Source organism: Corvus cornix, chromosome 2, assembly GCF_000738735.6.
Source record: "Corvus cornix cornix isolate S_Up_H32 chromosome 2, ASM73873v5, whole genome shotgun sequence".
Classification (NCBI taxonomy): Eukaryota; Metazoa; Chordata; class Aves; order Passeriformes; family Corvidae; genus Corvus; species Corvus cornix.
The window spans coordinates 121,119,470-121,133,035 of NC_046333.1; the positions used below are offsets into that span (position 1 = coordinate 121,119,470).

The 13,566-nt window shown below is 41.8% G+C and overlaps 1 protein-coding gene across 10 annotated transcripts in view; it reads right to left on the reverse strand.

Moving 5' to 3' along the window:
* EYA1 (EYA transcriptional coactivator and phosphatase 1) overlaps positions 1 to 13,566 on the reverse strand; it is a 163,897-nt gene that overhangs the window by 32,879 nt on the left and 117,452 nt on the right. For all 10 annotated transcript variants that reach the window (XM_039549838.1, XM_039549837.1, XM_039549834.1 and 7 more), the window contains one exon: positions 10,420 to 10,509. In XM_039549838.1, coding sequence (XP_039405772.1) covers positions 10,420 to 10,509 — 90 coding nt within the window. The remainder of the gene's footprint in view (positions 1 to 10,419; positions 10,510 to 13,566) is intronic.

Sequence of the window (13,566 nt, forward strand, 5' to 3'; positions counted from 1 at the left end):
CATTAGGTGTGGAACACCAGGTGGATTTTAAGTAACAATTTCAGAAGAAATTAATCAAGGTCATCATTCCTAATTGTTAGAATATAATTGACTATTTTAATTTTTTTTCCCAAAGAACCAAAGTTACTGCTTGACAGTAGTACCTTACAGCATTCCCTCATCTTTTATCACTAAGAGAAATATATCAACTAACGAAGCCTGGAAACTCATACCATACTGCCATTCATTATAAACGACTCCCATACACATATCATCACTTTGCATAGGCTTCACAAACAGAAGTGAATTGTGAACCCATGGGTGTGCATTATACATCCTTCACAAATGGCATAAAAATTAATGCAATTCATCATGATCATGCACTCTGCATTACTACATTTGTCAAAGGTGTGAAAATTTTTGATTTTTTATAGTATCATTACAATCTTATTTTGAACCTTCCCACAAAAGCCCACACCAAAAAACTTGACATAAACAAACTGAAATAAAAGTCCTAAAAGAAAAAAACAACAACTATGAAATAAAACTACAAATTAATTTGCCTTTAATTACTTCAATAGAATTCAATACAAACAATTAAAAAAAAAGGAAAGTATTCTAAGTGTTAGGTAAGATTAGACAAAAAAAGTGTTAATAAGTGACATATTCAGCTCCAGTATGTATCTCAGTATATATAAGGAAGAGATCTAATGAGGTGGTATCATTTTAGAATAAAGTTTGCAAAACACTGAATTAACTTTTTCAAATAAGATGTTCCTAATAAGTCACTACCACCAATATTCCTTTAACATACCCAGTTATAATATGCACTTGATATTCCAAAAAAATGAGTACACTAGTATTTTTTAAAGTACTAGTAAAAATATGTAAACATATACAATCTTTAAAGATGCGGATAGAATCACAAAATGGTTTTGGTTAAAGGGACCATAAAGATCATCCAGTTCCAAACCCCCTGCCATGGGCAGAGACACCTCCCTCTAGACCAGATTGCTCAAAGCTGCATCCAAACTGGCCTTGCACCCTTCCAGGGATGGGGCATCCACAACTTCCCTGGGCAACCTATTCCAGTGTCTCACCAACCTCACACTGAATAATTTCTACCTAATTCCTAATACAAACCTACCCTTTTTCAGTTTAAAGCCACCAACCCTTGTCCTGTCACTACATGACACCTTGCAAGAAGTCCCTTTCCTGCTCTCCCCTCTGGAAGGCCATGATAAGGTTTTCCTGGAGCCTTCTGTTCTCCAGGCTCAACAACTCCAACTCCTCAGCCTTTCCTCATATATGAGAGGTGCTCCATTCCTCTCATCGCCTTTGTGGCCTCCTCCTGACTCACTCTATGCCCTTTAGCTGGGTTCCCAGAGCTGGACGCAGTACTCCAGGTGGGATCTCACAAGGGGAGAGTAAAGGGGGACAATTACCTCCTCGACCTGCTGGTCATGCTTTTATTGCAGCCCAGGACACAACTGGCTTTCTGTGCTGCAAACGCACATTGCCAGGTCATGTTTAGCTTCTTGTCAATTAACCTCCAAGTCCTTCCACCCAGGGCTGCTCTCAATTCAATCTCCTCTGGATTTCCGCAATCCAGATGCAGTATTTTGCACTTGGCCTTGCTGAACTCCCTGAGGTTTGCATGGGCCCACCTTCCAAGCCTTTCAAGGTCCCTCTGGATGATAGCTCTTCCCTCCAGCATGTTCACCACATCCTCTTTGTTGGGATGCACCATTCTTGAGCTTGGAGGAGCTGATCCTTGAATATTAACCCCTTTTCTTGGGCCTCTTTTCCCTCTAGCGATTTATCCCATGGTATTCTACCGGGTAGGTTGCCAAAGAGGCCAAAGTCTTTCTTCCAAAGTTCAGGGTTGTGAGCTTCATGTGCACCCTCCTTGCTCCCCTGAGTATCTTAAAATCCACTATTTCATGGTCACTGCAGTCAGTCCTTGAGCTTCACATTCCCCACCAGCCCTTCCTTGTTGTTGAGAACAAGGTCCAGCATAGCACGTCCCTTCTCCATCACTTGCAAAAGGAAGTCATCACCAATGCATTACAGAACCTCCTGGATTGCTTATGGCCTACGGTGTTATACCTCCAAGAGACATTTGGGTGGCTGAAGCTCACCATGAGGACCAGGAATTGCCAGTGTGAGGCTGTTCCTACCTGTCTATGGAGTGCCTCATGCACTATGGAGTGCCTCATCCACAATCTTCCTGGTTAGCTAGTCTATAGCAGACCCCCACTTAACGTCACCTGTTTCCTGCTCTCCCTTTAATCCTGACTCACAAGCTCTCAGTTGGCTCCTTATCTATCTCCAGGCAGTGCTCCATGCACTCCAGCATCAACATCCACTGACATACAGGCCCTTCCTGTCTCCCCTGCCCGTCCTTCCTAAACATCTTGCTTATTTTCTTTCCAACACTCCAATCACAAGAGTCATCCCATCAGTCTCTGTGATGCCAATAAGATCACAGAACGGCAGGCATGCACGTGCATCCAACTCCTCTGTTTACTCCCCATGTTGTGTGCATTTGCATAGAAGCATTTAAGATGGGGCCATGATGAAGCCAACTTACTGGCTAGAGTGGCTGGAATTCTTTTGTACTGTTCTTCAGGTGTTCTTCTGCTGAACTGTGATCCCTCTCCAGGCTCTGGGCATGTCTGGCTACCACAGGCATCAGACTGGTAGGAGTGGGATGGATTGGGGTTCCTCTCCTCCAGCAACTTTAGTTTAAAGCCCTCTTCCTCAAGCTTATGACTGAAGATGCTCTTCTTCTCTGACAGATGGAGCCCATCAGCCCCATCAGACCAGGTTTCTCAAGGAAGTCACATGCTCTAAAGTACCTGAACCCCTCTCTGTGGTACCAGTTCTGCAGCCATGTGTCAATTTGCCAGATTTGATTGGCCCTTTCAAACTCCCTTCCTATGGCTGGGAGGATTGATGAAAAAACTACTCACACTCCAGAATCCCTTACTGTTGCTCCCAGGGCTCTGCAATCCATCTTGACTGTTTCTGTTTCCTCAGACTGTTTCTGGCTGTATCACTGGTGCCCATGTCAAACAGCAGCAGATAGAAGAGGACTGTATGAGGCTTGGTAGGCTCTTGGTGATACCCCTAATATGAGTCCCTGGCAAACAACACACCTCTCTAGAGAGCAGCTGAGGCTGACAAATAAGACTCCCAGAAGTGAGTCACCTACTACTATTGCCTCCTACCTTTTCTTCATTGCTTTCATTGTTGTATGGGGGGCGGGTCAGGCTCCTTAGTCAGCTCCAGCATCTCTCCTGTATGATGTGTCTTTCCTTTTCAGTCTGCACAGCAGTGAAGCAGTTCTACAGGGGCACCTCATCTTCCTCCTGCAGACCCTTGCCATTGCAGGCTTACATTGTGCCATGTTATTGCTCCCCCTCCCTTCTGCGTGTGCCAGTGGGGGAGGTTTTGGCTGTTTGGCCATGGGCTCTGGGTACGCTGCAGACTGCGCTTGGAAGCAGCCATCCAACTCCACTGAACCAGCTATACAACTCCTTCTCAGCCACCCTGATGCTATGCAGTCTTCCCACTGCCTCCTGCAGCTCAGCCACCTGTCACAGGAGCTCCTCCACTTGACGCACCTTTGGCAGTCAGGTCTGCTGCCTTTCCCTACCCCAGGAGAAACTTCTACTTGCTTTCTGCAGTCTCAGTTCTGCACTGCAGTCTCCCCATTTAGCAGCCCTGTCTGTGTGGAGGCACTGGCCACTGTCCGGACAGATGGTGCAGATCCCCCATCAAAGCTGCAGCCTTTGCTCTCAGATGAGTGCCTACCATTCTGCCCTGGGAGTCAGGTGGGATGAGTGCCTTTGACCTGTGCAGATGGCTACAGAATGGTGCTGGGTTGCTGGTAGACTTCATGTGTGCACTTGGCCAGTGGATTGTCCCTCCTCGGAGTCATCATACTCCCTGAGCACCCTGTCGGGTTCCCTTCCCCCCTGCCATGTGGTCCTGGGAGAGGGGCCCTGGGGGGGAGGCACGGGGTTTCCCTGCCCCTGCTCAGCCTCGTTCCCCATTGGTTGTTTTGTGTTCCCCTGCGCGGGCAGAAGGACCCTCGGGTCCCGTGATTGCCTCAGTTCCTCGGCAGAGCCCCGGCCATGCGGCTGGAGAAATAAACATCTCTGAAACATCTATCAAGAATCCGTCCATATATATTTCTTTCCACGGGCCTCGTTGTTTGATACACGTGTTGCAGTATCCGCACTGTAACAAATGGTGGATAATGCGAGCAGAATGATCTCCGATCCCTAAGGACAGCGACTGATTTGTGAGTAAACTCTGGATTTCGCTTCTTGTTTTTGTTTTGCTGTTCCATCTCTAAATCATGGAGGAACTGTGGAAAGACTCCTGGCTCTCCAAGCCGCATATGGACATTTATCTTAAACTTGAAAAGATTCTTGAACAATGATTTGTAAATTTTAGCTTAATTCAAGCTCAAAAGGAACTGAAACACTTCCTGACATGGTTGTTTAAGAACTTTTTCTACTTTTCTTGGGATTTGATTCTTACCAAAAACTTTTGGAAGACCATTTGGACCCAGTTAATTTCTGAGTCAAAATATATGCCAATGGAAGAATATTTTCGTGACTATTATTTAATTATCGAGAGTGTTGAGCAATGTCAGCTGTGTCCTTGCAAAGTTAGAACTGCTTCAGGGACCGTGCAACCCAGGCCACATGGACCGAGCGCTCTCCAAGCAGCAGTGAGGCAGTTCCCGCGCGCGGGTGGAGCGGTGCGAGCTGCAGTGTCAGCAGCAGAGCGAGGTGCAGTGGGAGCCTGCCCAGCCCCGCGCAGTGCATGGTGGAGCGAGCCCCGTGAGAGGAGCGGCGCGTGGGTGGCGGCTGGCGGTGGAGCGGAGCCGTGCCTAGCCAAAAATGCGCGCTGGAGCAGGGCACGGGGGCTTGTCACTCGGGGCCCTGCTGAGACGTGGGCGCGGCCCCAGGCAGCAGCAGTGCAGCTGAGGGCAGAGGCGGCGGTGCGGCAGGGAGCTGAGCCGGCGCGGCCCGGCCCAGCCCGCACAGCCCCGAATGCAATCCCGGGAAGAGCGCGGCAGGCACGAGCAGCCCCAATGGCCCCAGCAGCCCTGGCAATTCCAACACGGGAGCGAGCGAAAACAAAAGAGAAAGCAAAACCACAGAGAGACAGAAAACAGCAGCCACTCGGAAAAAGGAAAAGATCATCGTAGCTAAGGTTTTAGGAATAGTAAAATGGTATAATGTTAAACAAAATTATGGTTTTATAACAAGATGTGACAACCAAGAAGACATATTCGTTCATAGAACTGCTTTTAAAAAGAATAACCCTGAAAAATACATCCCAAGCTTAAGAGATGGTGAAGTAGTAGAGTTGAAAATTGTGCAAGGTAGAAAAGGGTTACAAGCAGCAGAGGTCACTGGGCCTGATGGTGTTCCTGTAAAAGGCAGTATATATGCTAAAAATCGTAGTCATGTTAGACAATATCTCCATTATAAGCCCCCCTACAGTCTCCCTTTCCTAATCCCACCTTTCCCTTTTACCCTATGTCCTATTACCGCCAGTGTATTCCCAATCCGTTTTTTCACCCATGGTTTCCCTCACAAAACCATGCCTTTGCCAATTGTTTCCCCAAAAATCCCTTTCCAATGCCGAGTGGGGGATGAAGAGGGGGAGGGAAGAAATTAACTAGTGTTGTTTAGAGTTCCAACTGGTACAAATGGAAGAAACCCTCTCCTGCCTCCATTTCCCCACAAAGCATGCCCAGAGAGTCCTGTCTCCCTACCGTCAGCCTTAAGATGTTCCAGAGAATCTGTTTGGACATTTAAAGACTCAGGAAGGTGGCTTGTTTTGTTTTGAAACTGTCCTTGTTATCTCATGTTTATCCAGTTGTTTTCAATGTTAATTTTTAAACCTCTTTTTGTTAAAAATAAATGGGTGAAATGTTGGGGCCCTCCCCCTGCCATGTAGCCCTGGGAGAGGGGCCCTGAGGGGACACACGGGGTTTCCCTGCCCTGCTCAGCCTCGTTCCCATTGGTTGGTTTGTGTTCCCTGCGCGGGCAGAAGGACCCTCGGGTCCCGTGATTGCCTCAGTTCCTCGGCAGAGCCCCGGCCATACGGCTGGAGAAATAAACATCTCTGAAACAGCTATCAAGAATCAGCCCATAGGTATTTCTTTTCCACGGGCCTCGTTGTCTGATACGCGTGTTGCAGTATCCCTGCTGTAACACCCTGCCGAGCAAACTGCCACACCATGACCTGCCTGCCTGCCCTGGTCACGGTGCTCCTGGGCACAGTGCTCACTAGGGCTGCCTACTGTGGGAAGAGGGACTGGACACCAATTCTCCTGGCCTTGCAGATGCCAGGAAAGTAAGCCACTCTCATATGAGCTGCTGGCTCCTGGTGGGTCTCTGTGCTCCCCTGGGCTTCCCTGGGGTGAGGAACACCCCCCATGAGCCATGGTCCCCTGCTCTGCTGTAGGACACACCTGCACCGGAGCTGATCACCTCGGTGGATGTCATCTTTCAGTCCTATCATCAAGTCACTCATTTCCCTAAAACACTGGAGCATACCTCCTAAAATACATAATATGTGTAATTGCTCCATACACACCTTTAAAATATTATACCTTATTATCCCTATCACAACATAATCAGCATGTAAAATCAAACATTATTTTTGGATGAGGTAACTGTGGTTCTCTTGAGAGCACAACATCAATTTAGTTATTCCCTCTTGCACACAATTAAAATTCAACTATAGAACAGAAAGTATGAGATATTTAAATAAAAAAAGCTTCAATACTGAAAACCAAAAGCTCTTATTTGGAAGCCCAAATGCAGATTTTGGAATCTAAATTTTATAGAACACTGCACTATTTTCTACTGTTTAGCCTAGTACACTTCTATAATTTCATTATGAAATTACTGCTATTGCAAGAAAACACTGTTTATTATGGTACTTAGATCAAATTATACATAAGTAAACATTAATATTTTTCTTTTCAGTATGTTAAAAACCTTGTCATACCCCTTTAACATGCTGTTTAAGGAATGTTCCTAAAGACCAGAAATTATTTGCTATTACATCACTTTGGAATTAATTACTCCAAATAAATCTGTGCAAAGTGAAGGAAATAAGCAATTTATTTTATTTTTTTCAAAGTAATAAAATAAGAACTTGTACAAGGGTGCAAATCTAAACATACCTCACCCATCTAGAAACAGAATACTGACTTCAGACCTAGACAGTGAGATCTGACTGAATTTTTTCAATGACTTTGAAATTTTCAATAAAAATATTATTATTATTATCATTACTATTACTATTATATAAAGAACAACATACATAAAATTAGGTGATTCATTTACCTGGCTGTACCCCCTACTAAATTCAGATGGGTAAACCAGTTTTAAACTGATAGACATTGGCACTGATTCCCTTTATACAGACTAAAAATTGACTGCCAAATTTTAGAATTTAACCTAATAACATTATTAAATCTCTAGGCTGAGCTTTGAAAAATCAGGTCATATATAAATCAAATTGTGCTTCAGAGATCACTGCTGCAACTCTGCCCTTTGCATTCAAAATGTTCAATCGGTCTTCAGCATTTTATAAGAAGAAAAAGTATTTTTACTTGGATAACATGAGAGCTGTTCTGATTATAGAGTTTTCTGGAATGCGTTGGATGAAAGAAGATTTTTATTTAAAAACATTAAGTTGTGGTATCTGGAAAAATGTGCATCATAGGCCAAAGTTATGACAGATGATTGCCTGCCTGTAAAAGCAGCCTCTCTATATGCCAAGAAGGGTTCCCTCTGAGCCTGGGTGAGACAGAGGGCATCAGCTTTCAGGTTCCCACTTTGAATTAAGCCTAGACCCAAAAACGTCTACTCTGTGGGTTAGATATGTTCCAAATCCAGCTTTGCCTTTCTTCGTACTATGGCTGGGCAAGGATACCCAAACTCTGCAGCTCACTGGCAATGGTGCCTACAAATATCTTCATTCCCAACAGCCCAGATGCTTGTGCTTGTGAACTGGAAAGCATAGGCCTGAGTAGTGTCACCATTAGATCTTTCAGACTCACTCCTTCATCAGTGAGAACAGATGCTTTAAGCCTGAGACACATCCAAACCAAATTGTCCACAGTTTTCATGAAAGCCTGTCAAGCTGTGGGCAGCCTGAACTTCCAAACCACCAAGCAAGGACTTTTGAGTTTCTGAGATGGATGCGAGGAATCTGCCCCAAGGTCACAGCCCTTGGAAAAGTGGCAGGCCCTGCTAGTTAAATGGTGATGCTCACAAGAATGACAGAGTGTGGCTCCAGGAGGACATGCTCCTTCAAAAACACCACGTGCTTGTGACAATGTTCCAAAAAAACATGTCACTTCTGGTGAACAGGAAGCCTCAGTATGTGATGAGGTCTAGTCCTTATGTGCTGCTTCCCACAAAGTACAGGCTCTCTTATGTCCTTTCACTGTGTACTTTTCTGAAGGCTTCTCTAAACACACTGAACATGCTCTTCACTCCTTGGACAAGGCATGGTCTTTCAGACTGGAGCTTATGTTCCCCAGACATAAGGATTAGAGCTCATGTGCAAGGACATGAACCCAACTGCTCACTCCTGGGTGCTTCTATGTATAAGGAAGACAGAATAGGGTATAGGCACAAACTGTAACACTTCAGTTTGGAGACACAAGATAAACTGGGTTGTTATGGTGGAAATGCAAAGAATCATTTCCAGTGAGCTCCTATGCCTCCATGAACCACCTGGAGCAGTTGTTTTCTCACACACAGCTTCAAAGTTCTTCAGTGAATAAACTGCTGTGCCGCACTGTTAAGGCTGCAATATGTCTATTAGCAGAAGATAATCTACCACCCCTAAGACACGATTGATTAACTTTCATTAAAGTCAGCGATGTCAACAATCATGTATGAAGTGGCTCATATCTGGCTCTGCATAGCAAATGAAAACACACTGAACTTTATTAAATATACTGCTAAAACACCGAAAGAGTAGTACTTTTTCATTCCGCTCTGGTTAAAATGAAATATAACCAGAAATCAGAAACAGAGTTGGAAAATAACTAGTATTGTTATATTTTTAGACAAATCTGAAAAATAATTCCTATACATGCAACTCACTGATGGTGCTTCTTCTATCCAAAACAATCATATCTTTACATACCTTCATGAAAGAAAACGCTACTTTAAAATTTAAAGAAACCAGCTATTTTACTGTAAGTATAAAAAATACGCTAAGGAATGGAAGGAAAAAAAACCCATGTTCAATAATTTCATTACATTCTAAGATGCCAAATCATCTGTGAGTGGTTTCTTTTTAGATGAAAAGAAATCAAAATATAGGACAGATGTTGGACAAACCACATTTGAGGTCTATCACACACTGGCATTTTTCAAATTATTTTGGCTCATCTATTGAATAAGGTGTATTTTGCTTGATTTTGAAAAGGGAAACATCAGGAAATATTTAAAGGCCAATTGCTGCCAATTAACTTTGATCAGCAAAAGTTGCATTTGAATCTTTTAGATTCTTTTGCCTGTCTGGAATAACACACTATTCTAAAATCTAGCAAAACAACAATGTGATGATTAATGTGTGTTGGCAGCCCCACCACAAGCTTGCTTAACAGCTGGATTTTAAATAAACAGCTGTCTTCACTATGATGGGAAAGAAATCTGACTGTTTTCATGTTTTTGTGTCATTAAAATATGATCAGAAATTGCTTTTTTCCCTTTTAAGATGAAACAGCCAGGCATTACAGTGACAGTCTCTTTCAGCAGTTTGGAGAGTTTTGGAACAATCTCACAACCATAGGCTGTGCAGGCTAAAAAAGCCCTTGGCAAGGCACCCACAGCTCCTCGCTGCACGCTGCAGGCAGAGGCACCCTGGCACAGAACACCCCGTGCCTGCCGAAGGCAGAGCAGCCCCAGGAACAGGCTGTGGACACACACAGCCCATACATCATTAATGATGTCCCTTGGAGCTAAGGTAACTCTTGCCCACAGTGGCATGTAAGCAAGAAATCTGTACCCAGCCATCAACTGTTTATAGAAGCTGAAGTTTAATATTTAATGGCCTGTGCAGACTATTGAATTCTGCACGTTTATAGATCCTTTCAGTGTATCCACTTTTGAAACTTGTCTACTGTCATCATAAATGCTAAAACCTGTGAGGACAAAACTCTACCATTTAAACTGTAGGAACATTTGAAGGGCAGTGCAGACATTTAGTGTAGATATTATTATATATCCTAATGACTAAATGATACAGCTATTTTCTAAGCATTTCTGTATTGAAACTCTGCAAATAATTGTCAAACCATCTAACAGCACATAAAACCAGACAAATATTAAACATTAAATCATCTCTGTGTGTTTTAAAAGAATGAACACTTACTTCTAAATCGTTAAAGAATAGGTGTGTGTCCGCCAAATTGAAAATCATCTCTTCCATTCGGAGTCCAAGGGACACAGAAGTGGGAGGATCCTTAAAGAAGAAATTAAGCAAGTACACCATCAATACTGTGCCTAACATACATACCCAAATACAAACGGGAGGAACAGCTTTTCGTAAGATACTACTCATATTAAATGCAACATCTGCTTTGTCAGTTTCAGTTCAGTACCTGTCTCATCCTGTACTATGACTCTTACCAGTAACACTCAAAAATATGACTGTAACTCAACTGGCTCCAAGATTTTGCAGTGGGACTTCTGTGGTCACCCTCACGCATCCCTGGCACAGACTTTTTGTTCTCTGTTCACCTAAAACTTCTCCAGATTCTACAACTGTTCACAAGTTTTGTGATCAACCAGGGGTATGATAATGCTATTGTTACTCAAAATAAACTCTCAGTGGTCACAAATGACAGGATTCAGTGCTGGGAATACCTAGTGACTTTAAAGCAAAGAACTACTTTTATTTGCAAATGGCAATTATATTTAAAACCACTCCTTGATTGTCCACAAAACCATGCTTTAATTATGCTTCCAGTTGGGCCCACCCATACAGATTGAACAAAACTATTGTTTGTTATTAATACATAACACACTTTAACTTCTCTACAGAAATTACCATAACAACTTATTCCTTACTGAGATAATAAACTCAAAAAGCATGTTCAGCATTGTGGTTACTAAATGCATTACAGATGTTTGTCTCGTTTTAATTTTTTTTGTGTTTTATATATATTTTCAATCTGGAAAAATGGAAAAGAGAGCCTAATAGATAAATTTGATATAGACTTTCTCATTTATAATGCACTATCCAAGTGCACAGGAGCATGAGTTTGAAAAAACATGTTATATTATCTCATAACACCCTCTATTACTAATGTTAGTTTGTTAGGAATTATATTTTAAATAGAACTGAAGAACTGACAACCCATATTTTACTTAAAATAAGCTAATATTCTAAACTTGATGACAAGACACAGTTAAAAAGCAAAAGATGCAGTCCTTAGTTTCTTTTTCCACTCTCAATCAAATTAATAGGTGTTTCAACAGGATCTCTGAACTTTCAAACATTTTTCTGTAACTACTGGTTAAAAGCAAAATGAGTCAGTAGTAAAGAGCTGGAAAAGAATGTTGATTTGGCAGCCTGTTTGCCTTCTGGAAATGCCAAAATCCAAGAACTACTATCCAGAGAAAGAATTTTTGAAAATTAGAAGCAAAGCTACATCGAGCAGACAAAACATCTATTCTTGAATTCACATTCTTGAATATACATTAAGTTTTTTAAAATTTAAAAAAAAAATAGCCCTTATATATGGGGGAAAAAAATTGCATCATACTATTTTGATGAACTTTGCCCTTAAAAATAAGTCTTCTATTTAAACTGGCACAGTTAAAAAAAAAAAAAAAGAACATTTGGCTTCTTAATTCAAATGGAAAGACTTTAAAATATGAACAAAAGTATTCTGTCTCTCTGTTTTAGTATTTCTCTATTTGTAGACCTGTGCCTTCCTTTCCTTTTGTAGGCATGTGAGGTGGAAAGCAGGTGGTATTTTCTCTCTATCTATGCCTGAGGCTTCTTCTCCCTTTGACATTTCTGCTTATCTTTGTGCCCAGTTAGCATCTCATCATCCTACACAGCATCGGGCTTCTTTTTTTTAACAGACAAGGATTTCTGCTGAACCTGAGCACTAATAGAAGTCAGCCCACAGAAGCCTCTGCTCTAGCTATTAAAAGGAGTTACATGGCTAAAGGTCTAAGATGCAAATGAAGACCACTTGCTACCTCTTGATAGCAACTGCCAATGCAGCAAGGTAGAAATAATTCCCTTCTGAGCTTCCATCCATAAATAGGAACATCATTTTAAAAGCAGAATAAATGGGCAACAGAGCATGATAATGGTTATGAATCCATTTGACTAATCTTAAACAAATGGCTGCAAATATATATTTTATGTTTCAGTGTACACGACAGTTTTTCAACTTAAACATTTTTATCACATTCCTGAGTCTGTAAAAACAGATTTTTGTAAAGCTTTCTAACCATTTCACTCCAAGATATTTTTACATGGCAGAAATAAAACAGAATCGCTTTCTCTAAAGTAATAGTAAAATAATGTCATTTTTTAGATAATTTAATTAGGCAGAAAAAAATAAAGAAACTCATTGGCACCTACTGAAAGCATCAGATTAAGTAACACAAAAGCTAAAAGAAGAAACAAAATGGACTGCTTTTCAAAGAAACCTTAACTCCTAGATTAAACACAATCTTTTTGTATAGGAAGTTCCACTTAACACAAATCTATGTTAAACTGTGGTCTCAACACCTACATCTTTAAGAGAAGCAAAAACCTTATCTGCATTAGCGTTTTAAGCATCTGTATAGTCACAAACTTGCAACTGGTCTAATAAAAAGCACAAGAACCTTAGCTTAAAGCATCATAGTAGATCAAACTCTGCCATCAGATGTTACAGTGGGGGCTGTAAGCTTTAAAAAAAAGACAAGGCTAGAACAAGGTTCTGAAAAAATAATCCCACACCCAACCTGCTTTTGCAATTTTTGCAACTAATTGCTAACTAATTACTGTGAGGTGTCACACAATGAGTAGGAAAGCTAACAATCTCTTATTGTTGCCTGGGATTTGCAGGTTCAGTCAGTGTCTTTTCAGGTATGGTCAAAATCAGGTACAAATCTCTGAGGGAGGTACAGTTTAACTAAAGAAAAGAAATACCAATGTCAAACTGCTTAAGTAGGCCTTTTGTTTTGAATACTGGCATTGGAGCCAAAACATTGCCTGTATGTCATTTCTAAATTCTACCTACTTGATTTCTTTGTTTTGTGGAGAAACAAGAAGCTGAAAAACAGGAAAGTTCACTTTGGGTACAAGGCTTATTTTCCACTTAAGCCTACAGGTCACAAATGAAGGGTTAAGTGAAACCAGGCTTTGTTTTTCTCTATCTCTAAAGTATATTAAACCACAATAAAATAGCTTATAATTTAAAGGAAAATTCCTTTAAAACCTCTGCATATAACTGCTTTAACTGAGGATGGAAACATATGCAAAGACCACAGTATTCTAGTGCCAATTCTG